The sequence below is a fragment of the Mauremys mutica genome, chromosome 10 (assembly GCF_020497125.1).
Source record: "Mauremys mutica isolate MM-2020 ecotype Southern chromosome 10, ASM2049712v1, whole genome shotgun sequence".
NCBI classification, from domain to species: domain Eukaryota; kingdom Metazoa; phylum Chordata; order Testudines; family Geoemydidae; genus Mauremys; species Mauremys mutica.
The window spans coordinates 37,261,855-37,281,722 of record NC_059081.1 but is presented as its reverse complement, the minus strand read 5'-3'; the positions used below and the strand labels follow the sequence as shown (position 1 = coordinate 37,281,722).

General features: G+C 42.4%; 1 protein-coding gene across 1 annotated transcript in view; it reads left to right on the top strand.

Moving 5' to 3' along the window:
- The window catches only part of LRP2 (LDL receptor related protein 2), a 177,498-nt gene that overhangs the window by 103,039 nt on the left and 54,591 nt on the right, over positions 1 to 19,868 (top strand). The window contains exons 37-47 of the mRNA XM_045033029.1: positions 2,759 to 2,998; positions 3,565 to 3,753; positions 5,302 to 6,222; positions 7,534 to 7,699; positions 9,204 to 9,362; positions 9,791 to 10,080; positions 12,149 to 12,352; positions 12,779 to 13,021; positions 14,481 to 14,606; positions 16,469 to 16,588; positions 18,679 to 18,810. Of these exons, the coding sequence (XP_044888964.1) occupies positions 2,759 to 2,998; positions 3,565 to 3,753; positions 5,302 to 6,222; positions 7,534 to 7,699; positions 9,204 to 9,362; positions 9,791 to 10,080; positions 12,149 to 12,352; positions 12,779 to 13,021; positions 14,481 to 14,606; positions 16,469 to 16,588; positions 18,679 to 18,810 (2,790 nt within the window). The remainder of the gene's footprint in view (positions 1 to 2,758; positions 2,999 to 3,564; positions 3,754 to 5,301; positions 6,223 to 7,533; positions 7,700 to 9,203; positions 9,363 to 9,790; positions 10,081 to 12,148; positions 12,353 to 12,778; positions 13,022 to 14,480; positions 14,607 to 16,468; positions 16,589 to 18,678; positions 18,811 to 19,868) is intronic.

Sequence of the window (19,868 nt, the reverse complement as noted above, 5' to 3'; positions counted from 1 at the left end):
ACCATAAATTATTCAGGTGGTGGTTTGGGTTTCTGAGAGCATCCTTACACATCCTGCAGGTGCATAGAAGTGTATAGCCACATACCTCAGCTCTACAGTATTTGTCTGCTCATTTCTTTTCAGTCAAATTACTGAAGTATACAAGAGTCATGTTTTACAAGCGCATTCCTTTAAAACCAAACTAAGTGGATAGGGCTAATTTTAGACTTGCCAGCTTTGATGGTATGTTGATAAAACTTGAACTTACTTATGGGATGTGCAGTAGGATTTATATATGTCTTTAACACAACATTTTAGTGCTATTTTGTATTTGTAGTTATGAGATAAATTAATGTTATTGCATTGTCAAATATTTCTATAGTTCTTGTGTAGATATCTCTATTTTAAGAGTTTCAAGATATTTATTGGAGCTCAGAGGAGATGACCATAATGGTCCTTTCTGGCCTTAAAATGTATGAATGTAGTTTAGGGTTGTTTTTGTTAGTTTTTATTTCAGTATGATTTCTAGTAGTACGGTATGAAAATAATTCAGGTACATTAACTTTCACTGCTCTGTATTAACACAGGCTGAGTTAACTTTTTCTGGAAGAGAAGGGAGTTCAGATTGATTGTAGAGATCTTTCTCACACGCATAATTGAGATCTGAACTTCCACAATGTCCAACAGTGTTATGCTCTAGTTTTGACGTTGGGCTCATTGCTAGTTAGTTTATTCATTTCTGTGTTCAAATGTCCTCAAGTAATTTGTAGAACTAGTTGATTAATTCACAGTGAATAATATTTTGCTGTGAATTTTAGCATCCTTTTCTACTTGCAAATTGTCCATGAGCAGTTTTCAGTTTTCTCCAGTATGTTACTTTTTCAAAATTATTCCCCTAATAATTTCCGTGAATAAATCTCAGTATTTTATTAGATTATTTGGTATTGAAATATGAAATGCAATCCATGTGGTTAATTTTCATAAGAAACATTGATCAGATGATGGTGTCATTGTTTTCTGACTGAAAGAGCACAATTTATTGAAGTAAGTTTCTGTGGAAATGTATTTCTGAGTTCAAAATTCAGTTTCTCTGAATGTTCTGATATTTATGTAAAATTCTGTTTTCACAAACATTCCTGGATATAACCTTATTTGCTTGAATATTCTCAAGAATAGAACACAAAGGGGTATGAATACTTGCAAAGCAAATTTAGTGTTTTTATTTGAGGACAATCACATGAGGCATTTCCCAGCTGTAATAATTAGCTGTGGGGTTATCCAGTTAGGATTTTGCTGATGCATCTGTTTTTACAATAAGTTTACAGCTGTAACTTTAACTGAATAATTCACTCTGGAATTTCATGAGCTAGTTTACTTCAAATGTATATGAGTCATATCTGATCCTGAAAAAATATACTCTTCTGAAGAGCTCTTCATCTTAGGTGAGAGGAGTCCAGACGCTTATTTTATTATTAATATTTATTTGCCACAGTTCAAAATGATTAAGATTCTTACTGTTGCTGCTTATTGTTATTAGTCACTTTCCTGATAAGCTTGTGGCGTGTATACATTTTATTCTAGAACAATGAGAGTTTGTAATGAACAGCTGCACTATTTTTTAAATGTCATTTCTGATTTTATATGGCTGTATATTCAGTTGGCATGTGGAGTTCCAGATCTTTCATCAAACATGTTGCAGGCTCATTAGTGTGTCAGGTACTCTTATGGGTTAGACTCAATACTATCTCAAGCTGAAGTATTGTTTTGAGACAGGATAGTTTTATAGAATCTAGCCCCATATAAAAGCTCTGACACCTTCACTCTAGATTTTTATTTCTAACCTCCAGTATTAATCCTTTAAGTAATTATGGTCCCAATCAACAAGGTACTGAAATGTGTGTGAAATGTTAAGGTGTGGAACTACTCATGTGCTTTAAAGTTAGCAGTGTGCTTAAGTAGCTTACTGAATTGGGGCCAAAATGGCTCTGTCAGTGAATACCTACTTTTGGCCACAATAGATTAAATTTCTGCTAAAAACAAATCTGTCAAACAAAGAGAAGGAAATAGGGTTTAAAATGCACTATTGCATGGTTTGTGCTGCTGTCAGTGGTAGTGATCCATCATCTTCTGACTTCACATGCATCAAAATTCAGTTAATATTGAATGTTAGACATTAAGCTTAAAAAACCAACAAAACATAAACACCACCCAAACCATAGCCCACTCACTTAACTGGGCCAGAACGTCCGTCTGTAGAAATCTATTAATGGTCACAAATTGGATTTTTCTCTTTTTGGCCTCCTAGGTATTTTTAGTGATTCCCTGTTTTTAAGTATATTTATATTGAACTCTGAGAGCCATATGTGCTCTCCAATTCCTGTTCCTTTTTTTTTTAAGACATGCATGACATAGGAAAGTCGTCTTTTTTAGAACTGATGGATCATTTGGACCGATTCATTTTTATTAAATAGAGAAACATGTAAATAGATGGAAAACAATTTTTCAGGAGATTCTTTAAAATAAGAGTTAGGGGTGGGTGGCAGAGGAGGGTGATTCTATTAAAAAAAAAGGGAGGTGGGATAGCTCAGTGGTTTGAGCATTGGCCTGCTAAATCCAGGGTTGGGAGTTCAATCCTTGAGGAGGCCGTTTAGGCATCTGGGGCAAAAATTTGTCTGGGGACTAGTCCTGCTTTGAGCAGGGGGTTGGACTAGATGACCTTCTGAGGTCCCTGATATTCTGTGATTGAGGTTTTACATGCATCTGTTTCTTTCTGACACAGATTCTGCTGGTTCCTCAAATGGCTGCAGTAACAATATTGGAGTTTGTCAGCAACTTTGTCTGCCTGTGCCTGGTGGACTATTTTCCTGTGCCTGTGCCACTGGCTTCCAGCTAAATCCTGATAACAGGACCTGTTCCCCCTATAGTTCCTTTGTAATTGTTTCCATGCTGACTGCAATTAAAGGATTTAGCTTAGAGACATCTGATCACTCTGAAGCCATGGTGCCATTGGCAGGAAGAGGTATGTGAAGACTGTAGTAGATGATAAAAATCTCTTTATGCCTATTGTGGTCATTTTCTGTTAAAGATTTGTAATGCTCTGGTGATTGCTTATCTGACATATTGTGTACTTAACAGCAAGACTAATATACTGAATAAGAATATTGCCTAGGCATCATGCCATGGAGGTAAGGAATGTATAAAATTCAGTGGCGTGTACTGATCTCCACATAAAGGCCTAAATTTTCAGAAGACAACCTCTTTTTGCAGATGTAGTTTGTGAGTTTAATTTTAGCACACTGTAATAATCAGATTTTATTAGTTTAATATTCTCAGACACTATTTTAAATATTGAACTATGGAGCCATAATAATACGATGCTCTGCACATTAACAAAGAAGCCAGGTATATGATCTTATCTGAATGTTTACATATAAAGAGTACCATGGCAATGTAAATTGATGGTAGATTTTATGCCATGATATTGTAAACCTCAATTCACTTGTTATTCCAAACAACATAAACCACAAATTGTAAATAAAATACTTTATATTAAAAATAATTGATTGCTTTTTAAAAATGTTTCAGGACGAAATGCCCTTCATGTGGATGTTCACATGCTTTCTGGTTTCATTTACTGGTGTGACTTCAGCAGCACTATTTCTTCTCAGAATGCAATACGTAAAATTAAGCCGGATGGTTCTTATTTTAGAAACGTTATTACAAATGGAATAGGACGAAATGGAATCCGTGGCATTGCAATTGATTGGGTAGCAGGTAAGCAGAACTGCTGCATAACTGAATTTATAATAAAGGTTTCTCTGTATACGTTGTTGAAATCTTTAGACTAATCATTAGTTTTATAGAAAAAAAACTCATGGAAACATTTCAAAGGGAAACCATGTGTGCTCTTAGCTAGTGCTGTATATGCAGAATGGTTTTAAAATGAAAAAAATGTATGAAGAGCAGCAGTTCCATTGATTACAGTGGGAGTTGAATGAACAAAGTAGAGGACAGAATTTGACTTTAAGCTGTAGACTTAAAACCATGCTTTCCAATCAATATTACAAGTTAAATCAAACAGCAAGTTATAATTAATGCAAATCCCAACTTTTTAGAAAGCATTTATTCATTTAACACTAAACAGGAGATCTTTGTCAAGTGCATAAATTTTTTTTTGTTTCTTTGGTGTAATTCCTTCTGGGTGTGTCTACGCCGCACCCGCCTGTTGGTGGCGTGTAGTGCACATACACATGGGTATAAGTAGCAGTATAGACGGTGAGGCATGGCTTAGGTTAGTAGCCTACTGACATGCCTGAAGGGTGTGAGCATGCACTTGACTGTGTACCCTACATGGCTCTCTACACGCCCAAACCCTGCGTCCCCATCTAAACTGCTGTTTTTAACAGGGTAGTGTCATGCTGCTGGAGCCTTTCCCTGCTCCAGGAAAAGACTCCAGTTGTGTTGAAAGATTCTGCCAGCTCCTTCCCCACTGCAGAAACTCTTCTCCACCACTGGGAAAGTCTCCAGCAGCTCCCATCCCTGCTGCCGGGAAAGACTCTGGCAGTGGGGAAAGGTTCTGGCAGGGGTGAAGCAGTGGGGAAAGGCTCTGCCAGCTCCCCGCTGCTAGAGCCCTTCTCCACAGAAGGGAACGACTTCAGCAGTGGGGAATGGCTCTTGCAGGGGAAGGCTGCGGGGAAAGACTCAGCCTTTCCTCACCTCAGTGAAAGGCTCCATCAGCAGGGAGCTGCTGAAGCATTTCCCCTCTGCCTTCCCTCTCCCAGAGCCTGTCACTGGCATGTGTAGCTACACACCTCAGGGTGGATGTGGTGTACTTTTCACTGTGGCATGTATTACACATGTACTATTTGCTGCCACCAGTGGTGTATATATAGACATAGTGTCTTTAGTTTCAAATAAAATGCTAAGGAAAAATGTTAATGTTGATTTGAAGCCATGTAATAAAACAAGACCTTTGAACTAAATACATATTGTTATATGAAACCATGATGATGACCTATATGAATGGGCCAAATTCTGTCTCAATTATGCCTGTGCAGCCCACTGAAGTTAGTAAGGATGGATGAATGAATCAAGGGCAGAATTTGAATAATGTTATTTGGTGGTATTGTTTGTCTAATTCTTCACAGTTAAGCATCTATTTTTAAAGTTCTTTCCAAGGAAGCAAATGCCCTAACTGGCTAAATACTTGGGTTTTTGCTTATCATAATTTTATGATTCATTTTAGGATCACCATTTGAAGGTATCAGCTTGTGTTTCTCTGGTTTTGAATTAAATTGTATATACATTTTTTTTAAAATACAGGAAACCTTTATTTTACGAACGCTTTCCTGACAGAGACTTTTGTAGAAGTTTTGCGTTTAAACACTTCTTATCGACGTGTTCTCCTGAAAACCACAGTGGATATGCCAAGACATATAGTAGTAGACCCCCAAAACAGATACCTCTTCTGGGCAGATTATGGACAGAATCCAAAGATTGAACGTGCGTTTCTTGACGGCACCAACAGAACAGTGCTTGTGTCTGAAGGCATTGTCACACCACGCGGCTTGGCAGTAGATCACAGCAATGGCTATGTTTATTGGGTTGATGATTCTTTAGATATGATTGCAAGAATTCAGCCTGATGGGGGTGAAGCAGAAATTGTTCGCTATGGTAGTCGCTACCCAACACCATATGGCATCACCGTCTTTGAAAATTCTATGATCTGGGTGGACAGGAATCTGAAAAAAGTCTTCCAAGCCAGCAAAGAGCCAGGCAACACTGAGCAGCCAACAGTTATACGAGACAATATTAATTGGCTAAGAGATGTTACCATTTTCGACAGCCGTTTTCAACCACGGTCTCCCCTCAGTGTCAACAACAATCCTTGTTTGGAGAACAATGGAGGTTGTTCCCACTTGTGTTTTGCCTTGCCTGATCTGCAGACACCTAAATGTGGGTGTGCCTTTGGCACACTAGGAAGTGATGGAAAGAGATGTTCCATTTCAACAGATGATTACTTGATTTTTGCCCTTGAGAATGCGCTTAGAAGCATACAGCTCGATCCTGAGAATCACAGCCCCCCATTTCGCACAGTGAATGTGTTAAGAACTGCAGTGGCTCTAGATTTTGACAGCATGAACAATAGAATATATTTTACACAAAGTTCTCCAGCTGGGACAGGAAAAATCAGTTACGTTAATATTTACTCAGGAACTGGCACTCCAACTATAGTTGCGTCAGGTAAATGCCATTAAACTTGATCTAAACTAACAAGATATTAACAAGATAGGCTTATAGCACCTGTTTACTAGTTAAATAATTACAGTATGTTTATTCTAATGATCAAGACAGATTGTTGAGTTAAGATATTCTCTTGAAAGCTTCTGTTGACATTTCTTCTTATTTTTTTCCTTCTTTCGGGTTCTTACTCCATCTTTATCAGCACTCACGCAAACTATGAAAGTATAAGATTAGTTAGTACTATTATTGTTTGTTTCCAGCTGTTCCCATAATGTAATGAGCACTGAACCAACATATGGGAAGGCATAGTCCCTGCCCCAAAGAACGTATAATATAAAAGCACAAAAGAGACAGATGAAAGGTTAGCTGGATGTAACGTACAAGCAGAGTGGTCAAGGTGGTGTTTGGCCTTGGTCTTGATAATACAGTGTTGGGTAACACAATGTTCTGGGGTTTTAACTTTTTTTTAATTACTGTAGAATATCTGCAGTTTCCTGTCAGCCTTGGCATTACCAGTCATCTGGGTTCTTGTAGGTGTCACAGGGGAAGTGAGTCTTCAACAGAGATTTCATTGTGGGATGGGGATAGTGATCTTGCAGACCAGCTCAGAGAAGGTGTTCAGTGCAGGATGGGGTGGAAGAAGACACGGAGAAGGGAAAAAGCTTGAAAAGAGCTACAGGGTGTTTTGAGAAAGCAGAGCTATTCACCATAATTGCTGAGTTACACTGTTTGTTCATACTGCGCCAAGACCTCAGGTCCTTAGCAGGGGCTCAGCTCTGCCTTTTCAGCACAGCCCAGTGATGGGAGTGGGGGTGGGGTGGGGCTGCATCTCTCCTAGGAGAGCTCAAGGAGGGATTCTGTCTTTGAATCCTTTCCAGGGGCACAACTTACTGCCCCGACTGCTTTGGTCCCACTCCAGGGTGGCTGGAGAGAGAAGACAGGGCAATGTCTCTGCCTCTTCCCCACCCTTCTCTGCCTCCTTTGGAGCACTGGGCACTCCCAGAGTAGTGGTGCGGGAGGAGTCCCTGCACTTTCTGGAGGATAGAGACTGCAATTAGTGTTGCCCTTAAGTAGACAATACAAGTGTCTGAGAGGAAGGGCTCCTTGTCCATTGACAGAACCCACCCCCACTGCGTGCCCTTATAAGGGCCTGTTTCTTAGATTTTTACTTAGGAAAACACCTATTGATGTCAATGGGATCTTAACTGGATAAGTACCTCAGGATTTGGCCTGTTATGATGGTGATGGTTTGGTGAAGTGTGTGGCAATGTTTCAGAAAGTTCTAATGAAGAAATGTTCTCCTTTCTTAAGGTTTGGGAACTCCAGATGGCATAGCCTTTGACTGGATCAGTAACAGAGTTTATTACAGTGACTATTTGAACCAGACTATCAGCTCAATGGCTGTGGATGGATCTAACCGCACAGTGGTTGCCCGTGTTCCACGCCCCAGAGCTATTGTACTAGATCCTTGCAGAGGGTATGTCTTGCTCTTTTTCTTCTAAAGTTTTCATTAAAATTGTATTTTTATATTAGGTGGGGCTGGTGGTGCTGCCAATAGTTAAGGATACCCGACACTTCCCATTGCTGGACCCATTTGGCAGAGAGATCACCCTGCTCTCAGCAATGTGGCTTTTTTTTTTTTGCTGTTTCTGTGAGAAACTGTCCACATTTGGTCTTTGAAAAATCTGAGTTTGATCATGTTTAGTAGAGACTTTTTAAGAGTTTGGCAGTCAAATTCCTTGAAGATTTTGTTGCTACTGGACATGCATCCAAGGCTGCAGGGCTGAGCAGGACTTTCCCTGCAAATGCTGTTTCTGGCTGCTGTGGTGCTGAGCACCAGAACTGAGAGCTCCTATGAACCCTGGCTCCTCCTGCTGGTGCCCATGCAGTGTAGAGGAGGAAGTGGAGGGGTCAGAATTAAGGTTGCATGGGGATCCTTAATTCTGGCATTTTCTAACTTCTGAGTGTTTGACTTTGCAACTTCAATATTCTTTATTTGTAGTTTTTTGGATGAAGTCATATAAGATTAAATTTAGATATAGACCTTCTTTGATACTTGGCTTTGTCAACTAAATTTCAAAAAGACAAAAGCAATGGCACTCCCAGGTAAATCGTGGTGGTACAGTGGGAGCAATACTATTTTTAGAAGAGAAATAGAGGAGAAGCAAAAATGCTGTAAGTTTGGGAATGTGTGTGCTGGAAGATAACAACTTGAGGGAACTATGTGAATTGCACAGAGTTCTGTGTTCTGTTCCTGGCCAGTGCAACAGAATGTGCAAATATATTCAGATACATGCAGGCAATATGAGACAGTGCTTTGCAGGTGAAATCAGAGGACCCACAGGAGACTCCTTCAGCTGATAGTGAATGCTAGCCCATCTGAGTAGGTGCCAGGAAGATCTCTATACCAGCAGGAAGGAGAGGCATCCATCACTAGATACTGGTCAAACTTGATAGAGAAGATAATGGGAAGGCATCTGTCCACCACTTATCTGAGCTGAGCAGAGGACCAAACAGTGGTTGTTCAAAATAAGGCTTCTCTGAGAGTAGCATGTCCCTAGGATTAGTTGACACACCAAGGAAATCTTCCTATTTAGATTCCTATATGGTCCCAATACCCCGTATTATCCGAGTGCCTCACAAGAATTAATGAATTTATCCTCAGAGCAGCCCTTTGAAGTAGGAAATAATGTTATTAGCACTATTTTGCAAATGGAGAAACCAAAGGAGAGAAATTCAGTGACTTTCCCAAAGTCACACATGAAGTGGTGGGGCTCCAGTGGGTCTTCATGTGGGTGCAGGGGTCCTTGCTATTGTAGAATCAGGGTCCTAGTTGCTGGAGAGAGTTCTTCCCTCACATATATATTTCCCAGCTGACTCTTGACTTCAGTAGGAGAGACCAGGAGGGATTCTTACAAAAGAATTGAGTCATGTGGGCTTTGTTTGCCAAAGAGATAACTTTGCAATTGTCTGATTGATAGATACATGTACTGGACTGACTGGAGTACCAATGCTAAAATAGAACGAGCTACACTTGGAGGAAACTTCAGAATACCTATTGTAAGCACCAATTTGGTGTGGCCAAACGGACTTACCCTGGACTATGAGGAACAGCAGCTTTACTGGGCTGATGCACATCTGTATGTATCTGTCTCGTCTGTGGTAGGATTTTTAAAAGAAATTTATTATTACACTTTACTTTCAGAGCTCAGATTTTTTTCTCCCTTTTTCATCACTTCGGATGCATTTGAGTCCTTTCAAAGGAAAGAATTCTGTCGTGAAATTTGTGCTCATTTTGGTTATGGGTAGTGTAGCTGCTTAAACGTTTTCTTCTAAAAACTAATTGCTTCCAGTACATTATTTTATTAGTGCTTCAAAGTCATTACTTTGCATCATTATTGAGCCAGTAGTTTGAAAAGCCCCAGAGACCTCAAACTGTATTTAATAACAAAACTTAGTTAAATATGCTCCAGTATTTAATTGGTAGGAGCTGGTCACAGAGTGTAATTAAGTATGTATTGGTATCTGTAAAAGTTCAAAGGCTTTAGTATTTCCTTATTTATTTTAGACAGAAGATTGAGCGATGCTCCCTTTCTGGTTCCAATCGTGAAGTAATCGTTAGTACTGCTCTATATCCATTTGCCATGACCTTGTTTGATCAGCACATTTACTGGACAGATTGGAATACCAGAAGTATTTACCGAGCTAACAAATACGATGGCTCAGATCAGATTGTAATGATCATGAATCTGCCACAAAGACCAATGGATATTCATGTTTGGTCAAAAAGTAAGCAACAACAGTGCATCAATCCTTGCAACCAATTTAATGGCGGTTGCAGTCACATCTGTGCACCAGGTAAACTATATTATGTTTGATGATAATGTTGACTATAGCAGAATGCATAGTATGGTGGAGTGCTAGGTTTAAAAATTACTTAGGAATGGCTGAAATGTTTATTCATCTAAACCAGGGAAGGGCAGCTTTAAGGTAGAAGAGCACCACAAAATATCCTAAAAGCCTGAGCAGGCCACACAGAATTTTTTTTTGAAGATTGAGCCAGGTCACTGAAGGGTGCCGTCTTTTAGTAAAGTTGCTGCTGCCTCATACTACTCTGCTTGGCTCTGCTTCCCCATCAGCCTTTCCGCACCATGCCACCAAGTTACAGTTACTGTCTCCCCCTTGGATAATTGTTTGGGAGCTGAGAGCCAATCAGGTTTTGGCCAACAGGGAGGAACTAACCAGAACTGGGTGGCATGGGCCAGAGCTGGAGCCTGGTGTATGGGTTGCACATGTTGGGGAGCCTGTGTTTAAGGGGGAACAGAGTGAAGGCAGAGACCATGCACTGAGTCACAACGCCACTCAAATTTGGCCCAGCCCCCATCTGTCATGTCAGCAGGGAAGGGGCTCTGCCATTGCACCATCCAGCTCTGGTTACTGCCTCCATGTTGGCAGAAGTGTGCCCTGACTTGCCCATGGTTAGGAGGGGTCAGGGCTGATGACAGATAGATTGGCTGTGGAAGATGGAAGCCAATGGGAAGGCAGGAACCAGAGCCAGGTGACATGAGCCCTTCCCTGCATGAGTGACAGAGAGGTGGTTGGGCCTGTGAGTGGTGTTGCTCCACTCTGTACTCCCTGTACCCCTCTTACTTTAAGTGGTTGTGCCTGGTGGTCAGATTTGGGTGGGCCTGGGTGCGACTTGATTGGGCCATGGCCCACCCTGGCTATGCCCCTGCTCACTCCCCCACCAAATAATATTTTTACCAGCTGCCTCTGGACAGGTCAAATAAAATGATCTGGTGGGCAGGTTGTTTCCCCTGTGCCTACAGTTACCCAGTCCTGGTCTAAACTAAAATATATCTCATTGTGGTCCAGACTGTACAAACTGAATTTTCTGTGCTAACGTGACAGCTGCCATTTTGGCTGACACATCAGGGATTGAACTACATGAGCTGCTACAGTTAGGGCTAAAGCCCTCTAGCTGGGGCTGTACAGGACACCTGTCCTCTCGGCACAGAGGGGGCCTATAATACATACTCACCAGTAGATTACACTGGGACCTCGGAATGGTACCACATCACTAAATACTTCATGCTGCAAATTTAAAATTTCATCATAATCTGGATTTCTTCATCACATGGAATTACAAAATATTTCCGTTACCATTATTTTCCAGACTCTTTGAGAACCCCTTGCGGTACAATCTCTATCTGTTTTGTTGTGTTATTTTAAAAGCTTTGGCAACTGAAATCCCAATTTCCAATAGAAAATGAGTAGGTTTAATAAGCTGATAATGTTGTACAAGTTTGGCACAAGCTGAAACTGTAAAATACATTAGGGGAGGGATTTTTAAAAGCACCCAGGGCAAGATTTTAAAAGTCTCCTAAAGATGCAGATAGGTGCCTAGTGGGATTTCCAAAAGCACTGAGGCACTTATCTCCCATTCACAGTTGGCCTGGAGGCAAAGGGAAAACTCCCATTGACTTCAGTATGAACAAAGTTAGTCTAATGTTTTCCAGTCTTAAGGGCCAGATCTTCAGCTGGTGTGGCCTTAATTTTTGACGATAGGATATTTTCTCACTTGGACCCAAAAAGTGCACCTGTTATCACACTGAGAACAGCCCATGGTATTTATGGCAAACAAATATTGTAAATCAGTGCACCAGATTTTGAGCTCAGTTACTCCAGCGTAACTCTTGAATAGTGCCATTGAGTTAAGTGGAGTGGCACAAGTGAACTAAGATCAGCATCTGACCCAGTAGCCTTGTTTATTTAAAAGGCTGACACATACAACAAAGCTAGCTATTATAGTTCAGCAAAGAATAACGAATGTTGTAGCTGTGAATAATTTTATGGAAGGCTTATCTTAATGTGTTGATACGCTCATCCTTTTTTTTTTTTTTTTTTTGGGTTCAAATGTATGCAGGTCCTACTGGTGCAGAGTGTCAGTGTCCTTCTGAAGGTCGCTGGTATTTAGCCAATAATAACAAGCACTGTATTGTGGACAATGGTACCAGGTGTGATGGAGGGCTCTTCACATGCCTTAATGGACGATGCATCTCAGAGCGGTGGAAATGTGACAATGATAACGATTGTGGGGATGGCAGCGATGAGCTGGAAAGTGTGTGTGGTAAGCGTTTTAATAACTGTGTTCGAAAGTGACACAGGGCTGAGTCCTGCTCCAACTGATATCAGTGGCACTTTTCCCATTGGTTTGGTGGCAGTGGGATTGAGTCATGTGGTAGTAATTTGGAGCAGGCTCCTGCCTGGTTTCCGATTTTGCGTCTGCATCTTCATGTGTATTATGACAACAAATTTGCATTAGAAACAAGAAAGGATTTGTAGACATGCTTTTAACTTTAAATCATGTTTATCTGACTTTACCTTTGACTTTGTCTAATTCAAAATGTGTATTTTACGTTTCATGCAGTCCGTTTTGCAGCGATGTTTGCCCTGGCAGGTAAAAGTGAAGCATGTTTTCCTTTGCTACATTTGTCAAAGAATTGAGTTTACATTGTATCCATGACTTTTCTTCCCTGTTTGTATCCCCTTTTAGCTTTCCATACCTGTCAGCCAACAGCTTTTACCTGTGGCAATGGGAGGTGCGTACCTTATCACTACCGCTGTGATCACTACAATGACTGTGGAGACAACAGCGATGAGGTGGGCTGCTTGTTCCGAACTTGTGACTCCCACACAGAATTTACTTGCAATAATGGAAGGTGTATATCTCTTGAATACGTCTGCAATGGTGTAAACAACTGTTATGATAATGGCACTTCAGATGAGAGAAATTGCCGTAAGTTCATCATAACTACCTATTGTATATTTGGATCTGACTCTTTAGACCAAAGAAGAGGCAAATATTTTTGCTTGTGAAGAATAATGAAGCTATCAGCAAAAGAGAACAAGTGACTTCTCTTGACACGATTGGTTTATTTTAACAATAGTCTGCTTTATACTATTTTGAAACAAAACACAGTAACTAAAATATTTATGAGCAATATGAGAGCATAGATATTTTATTTTATGTGCTTCACTTTATGTGCTGTGAATAGTCTCGTTCAGTTCAACAGGGCTATTCATGGTGCATTATGTCCTTATGTAAGACTTCACAAGGTTGGAACCCAAATTTGTGCAGTGGGTTTATGCTATAAAGTTTTATATCATTCTTACTGTGTTAATTGCAATAGCTTTAAATCACCAGCAGTAAATATTATGCATGTTACTGCAGTTACTTTTACATTTAATATGTATTCTTTATATTGCTAAAAAAGTGGAAATGCTTCATTAGTTAAGTGTTCATTTCAAAATCAACAGAATTGTTTTTGGAAATGAGTATTATTTTCAATAAAATACAAAATGCAGTTAAATCACTATTGACCAATAACATGGCTAATCAGGCTAAGCAGCCCTTCTGGTCAGTAGGAAGTTCTCCTATGGAACATTCATTACTGGAGCTGAGCAAATAATTCATGATGAGAAATGTATTCAGTTAAGGTAGCCCCTTTTTCTGCTTGTGCTATATTTGTTGGTAGATTGTGATTTTCTGGAATGTACTTGTAACTTGCATTTTTCTAAATTTTTTTAAATGTTTACTCTGTGGATTTATCACAAGTATTCAAAAGTTCAGCTATGTTGCTTATTTGTGGTTGGTCAGATAATTCACATGGTATTATTTCTGCCCCAGTTGGTTGAATGTACAAGCACTTCCAATGTGAATATATGTGCATGTGAATTTACAATATGGTTTCTGTGAATACCAGCACATGCTACTTTGAAAATGCATTCTGCCAACATTTTTGCCAGTAAAACTTAATTGCCTGAATGTTCACAGAGAGTAGCAGGACAGCCTCATGAGCACGGCCCTCAGTAATTCATATCAACATTTGAACAAAAATGAGTGGAAAACATTTTGAGTTATTTGCCTGTCTTTCTTTGTAGCTTCTCAAGACATCCATGTTTAGCCATTAATCAAGAGAGAATATCCCAGAAAAATATGTAAAAACTGTGAGGAAAACAGACACCTAAAGTTGTGCGGCTGTTTTAGCTCCCTCTAGTGCTTTTTAGAACCACTTTGCGTTTCTTTTGAGTGAACAGTGATATTAGTGGCAGGCTCTTAGCTAAAACTTATATAAGACACTTAAAATTTACTCCAGAGTAAATTTTATTTTAACAACATTGTGTTTCTTTCAAAATGATACAGTTTAGTGGGATAAAAATGTTCTAAACATTTGCTTTCTCTTTCCATCTTAAAGCTGAACGCACTTGCCAATCTGGTTTTACAAAATGTCGAAGCACAAACATTTGTATTCCTCGAACATATCTGTGTGATGGAGATAACGACTGTGGAGACATGAGTGATGAGAGCCCCACTCATTGTGGTAAGTAAATAGTGCCCTAATCACCTTTCTTCACTTCAGTAATTCATTCCTCTGGTGCCTTTGGTACAAGCTCAAAATGTTCTTGTAACATCTGTTCTTTATACTCCCTGAGGTTTATGAGGTAGATGTACCATAATGTGCTCACCATTTATGTAGTCTCAGCTTTTCCCCATGAAATCAGGCATAATTTCTCTATCTTTTTTGTTTAGTATTTCAAGAATCTCTTATACATTCTGGTTATTCTTTGCTGTACCTTCTACATCAATGGTTTTCAACCTGTCGTAGTCTGCAGACTACGTCTTAGATTTCCAAAGTGGTCTGCACCTCCATTTGAAATTTTTTAGGGATCTGCAAATGAAAAAGGTTGAAACCCACTGATCTACATCATATTTTTCAAGGTTACCAGAATTGAGCACACTATACTGAATGTGCCTTCGCCAGTCCCTTAGTGCTACAATAACTTCCTCTCTCTTTTGCTCAATACTTTGGTTTACACAGTCTAGACTATAGTTTGTTTTACTTCTCTGAAATGTTTATATATTCTAGAAAACAGTCTTTTATTATTGCTTCTAAGTACTATGTACGTTTTCTCTCAGTCATAAGTACCAGATATTTTTTGTTAGCATAGAAGTTGTTTATATGTATTTCCTTCCATGTTTAAGGTATCCCAGATCAATTTATAAAGTGTACAAGGTATGTTTACTACCACTGCTCTGCACTTCTAATGATGGAGTGGGTTGTCATTATCTCATAGTTATCTACATTTAATTGAACGGTCTTTCACCCAGTCTTTCTAAAATACAAGCCCAGCTTTTGCTCACAGAATATGGTCAGTTTATGGGTGGAGCATGTGTGACAGGAAGAAATTTTGGCACCCTTGCCAACCAGTAGGAATTGTAACTCTTGTGCTGCTAATGAAGGATGTGCTTCCATCCCTTTGTATCATAAATCTTGGAAGTGCTGCTATATTACTGATGGGTGTTCTGCATGGAGAACGGGTGAGAGAAGGCAAAAGTGTAGTGCACTGTGGAAGAAAAAGAGATAAAGGGAAAGTGGGAGGAAGAGAGGGACAAAAGGGAAACTGAAACAACTCAAGGGTGTTAATGAGCAATACATTCAATGCCCCGTAATTCCTTAGTTGTAGGGAAACAGGGAAGATAACAAGATCAAGTCCAAACAGCAGATTTCTGGCTTGTAGAGTTCCATTTTCCTATTATTCTCAAAGTGAAAATCATCTTAGGGTACGTCCATACTACCCGCCCGGGTCGGCGGGTAGCGATCGACTTCTCAGAGTTCGATATATCGCGTCTCATCTAGACGCGATATATCGAACTCCGAACGCGCTCCCGTCGACTCCGGAACTCCACCACCGCGAACGGCAGTGGCGGAGTCGACGGGGGAGCCGCGGACTTCGATCCCACGCCGTGAGGATGGGTAAGTAACTCGAACTAAGGTACTTCGAGTTCAGCTACGCTATTCACGTAGCTGAAGTTGCGTACCTTAGTTCGAACCCCCCCCTAGTGTAGACCAGGCCTAAGTCTCATCTCAACTATAAATGTACAATGTGCTTTGCTCTCTAGCTGCTCTGTGTAATCTTATACTAGGGGCAAATTCTCCATTCCCATAAGTGGATGCAACACTAGAAGCTGCACGTACTTGTCTACGTGGGGGAATTTGGCCCCGTAGTTGTACAAAAAGCTCTTTGCAGATAGAATACGAAAGGGCATCCTTGCTAGCATAATTTTTTCTTTTTCTTTTTTGGGGTCTATAATGTTTTTGCATATCATGGACTCAAAAGCAACTTAAAACAAGTTGGAAGGGTAACAAAAAGAAAGAAGTCATACATAGGTTTTTTCTTCCAGTCTCACTGACTTGCACAAATAGTGAGTTTCGTTGTACATCTGGACGTTGTATTCCTGCTCAGTGGTACTGTGATCAAGGAGTAGACTGTGCTGATGGCTCTGATGAACCCGCCTCTTGTGGTGAGTGTGCAGTTAAAAAAGAACTGTTCTGGGGAAATTGGTTATGGGAAATAAATAATTTCTCTTCTAGGTCAGCAGTACAAATCCAGTCCAGGCTGGTAGTAACTGGAAAGACCTTTTAAGGCCCTGTTCAGTGGCTTGTGTGATATGAGCCTTTAGTTTCAATTTATTTCTTAGTGCAGGGGTGGGCAAACTATGGCCTGTGGGCCACATCCAGCCTGCGGGACCATCCTGCCCGGCCCCCAAGGTCCTGGCCTGGGAGGCTAGCCCCTGGCCCCTCCCCTGCTGTCTCCCCTTCCCCGCAACCTCAACTTCCTTGCTCCGCCACTGGTGCAATGCTCTGGGCGGAGGGGCATGAGCTCCTGGGGCAGCACAGCTGCAGAGCCCAGCCTGACCCAGTGCTCTGTGCTGCGTGGTGGTGGGGGCAGGGGCGGCAGCGTGGCCCGGCTCCAGCCGGGCAGTGCAGCTCTAGTGCTTCCAGCCACCGGCGCTCCAAGCAGCGCGGTAAGGGGACAGGGAGCAGGGGAGGTTGGATAGAGGGCAAGGGAGTTCGGGGTGGTGGTCAGGGGGCGGGGGTATGGATACGGGTCAGGGGGAAATGGGGCTGAATGGGGGCAGTGGACCTGGGGGGCAGTGAGGAAGGAGGGGGGATTGGATGGGGCATCAGGGGGCAGTCAGGGGACAGGGAGAAGGGGTGGTTGGATGGGGTGGCAGTGGTCCAGGGGCAGTCAGGGGACAGGGAGCGGGGGTGTGTGAATGTGGCAGGGGTCCCAGAGGGGCTGTCAGGGAACAGGGGGGGTTGGATGGGGCAGGAGTTGGGGGGGGCAGATAGGAGGTGGGGGCCGGGCCACAACCCCCTTTCCTAACCTGCCCGCCATACAATTTATGAAACCCAATGCGGCCCTCAGGCCAAAAAGTTTGCCAGACTCTGTCTTAGTGTCTGCATCACAAAAGCTCTGTGTGGAATGTGAGTTCTCTTAGCTATCATGATTGATTACTAGTAAATGAAAACCATTCCTTTCTCCTTTGAAACAACAGTGGTGGTGAATTGGCTGATGTGGGGTAGCCTGTATTTTGGAATGGTCTTGGACATCAAGAGTGCATATGCACTCTGACATTTGGGAAAAAAGGTGTGGAGAGATGGCTACACTTCAGATAGTGTGAGACTGGGGCATTCTAGGATTCGGAGTGTCCCATCATTCCTTGGAGTAGTCAGGTCCTGTATGCAGGATGGAAACTGATTAGTGTAAACAGGGAAATAAGAAAGGGAAGGGAGAAGGAAGTGTGGAAGAAGCCAGGTATTTTCTCCATAGAGCGGAAGAGGAGGAAGACCAAAATCACTAGGAAACAAGTAGAGTACAATGTGGCAGATATCAGTGGGAAAAACTGGTACTGTAACAGGAGAATAGGATTTTCCTGTGAAAATGGGCTGATGTCTCATTCTCCACATTTTATGAGGTATGAGAAATTCAAGTGATGGCTGGTAATGTAGTGTTGGTTTATTACTAGCACTGTATTTATTAAAATAAAAACTACACCTTTTGATTTCAAACTTAGAAATGATTGTGACTTTTGCCTGCATTTCTAAAGCTCTGAGACACATGCCTGCTTTTGGAGGAATTCAAACTGACACACCTTCAACCTTATTAAGACCTGTCTAAAAGGTCTCTGCATTGCTCCAAAAACCTCAGCCCCTGAGTAGAAACAAGCAATTATAAACATACCTAGTAAAATGAGTGCTGTCACTGTCAGGACTGTTGATGCCTGCTTCAAGTTTACCATGTTTCCTAATTTCAGGTTTCCTTAACAATCTACTTTTGCTGTATAACAAGACTGACATACTAATAATCAAAGCAGTAATGTGTTTGTAGGGGCTGTTAGTGTAATTGACCAATAAAGAGAAAACGGGGACATGGAGAAGTGGTGTTCACCTTATCTCAGCAAGTGTGATTTGACCTAGGTTCTAATTTTTGAGCTTTCCTCTTACATTTCGCTGGAGTAAACCTGTCCTAAAGAAGGCTTCAATTAGTAGGTTATTACAACGGTGCAGGCTAGTTTAACAAGCAGAGTAATTCTATTCATTTTTTAAGTGTCCCATGTGCGGACTTGTTCAAGTATCCAGTTCAGGTGTGATGATGGCAGATGTATCCCAGCAAGCTGGATCTGTGACGGTGATAATGACTGCGGGGATATGAGTGATGAAGATCAAAGACATAACTGTGGTAGGTGTCTAATACAAATAAAGTATTGTGCTAGGGCAGGGGTGGGCAAACTTTTTGGGCCAAGGGCCACATCTGGATGGGGAAATTGTATGCAGGGCCAGGGCTGGGGTTGGGGTGTGGGAGGGAGTGCAGTGTGCAGGAAGGGGCTCAGGGCAGGGGGTTGGGGTGCACGAAGAGTGCAGGATGTGGCGGGGGCTCAGGGCAGGGGATTGGGGTGCAGGAGGGATGCGATGTGTGCGAGGGGGCTTAAGGCAGGGGTGCACGAGGTGCAGGGTGCAGCAGGGAGCTCAGGACAGGGGGTTGGGGTGCAGGAGGGGTGCAATGTGTGCGAGGGGGTTTAAGGCAGGGGTGCACGAGGTGCAGGGTGCAGCAGGGAGCTCAGGACAGGGGGTTGGGGTGCAGGAGGGGTGCGGGGTGTACGAGGGGGCTCAGAGCAGGGGTGCACAGGGGTGCAGGGTGCAGCAGGGAGCTCAGGGTAGGGGGTCGGGGTGCAGGAGAGTTGCGAGGTGCAGGCAGAGGGCTTAGGGCAGGGAGTTGGGGGACAGGGTGCAGGTGGGGTTCAGCTCTGGCCTGGCGCCACTTACCTAAAGTGGCTCCAGGGTGGCAGCGGCACACACTGGGGCCAGGGCAGGCTCTCTGCATGTGCACACTGGCCCCGTGCCACTCCAGGAAGCACTGCAGCCCCTGGGGTGGGGGGGAGGGGCAGAGGACACCGCGTGCACTGCCCTTGCTGTGCCTCCAGGTACCTCCCCCGAAGCTCCCATTGGCCACGGTTCCCCATTCCCGGCCAATGGGAGCTGCGGGGGGTGGTGCCTGGAGGCAAGGGCAACGCATGGATCCCTCTGCCCCCCAGCCCGGGGGCCGCACGGAAGTGGTGCCGGCCACTTCTGCAGAGCGGCGCGGGGCCCGTGGCGCCACAGGGGGCTTTGCGTCTGGCCCGCGGGCCGTAGTTTGCCCATCCCCTGTGCTGGGGCAGCCCATTGGCTTTCAAACCAGGATAGATTTACTGGAAAGTCTGCATGACATAACTTTTTTTCTGTCAGACTATTTTGTATAAT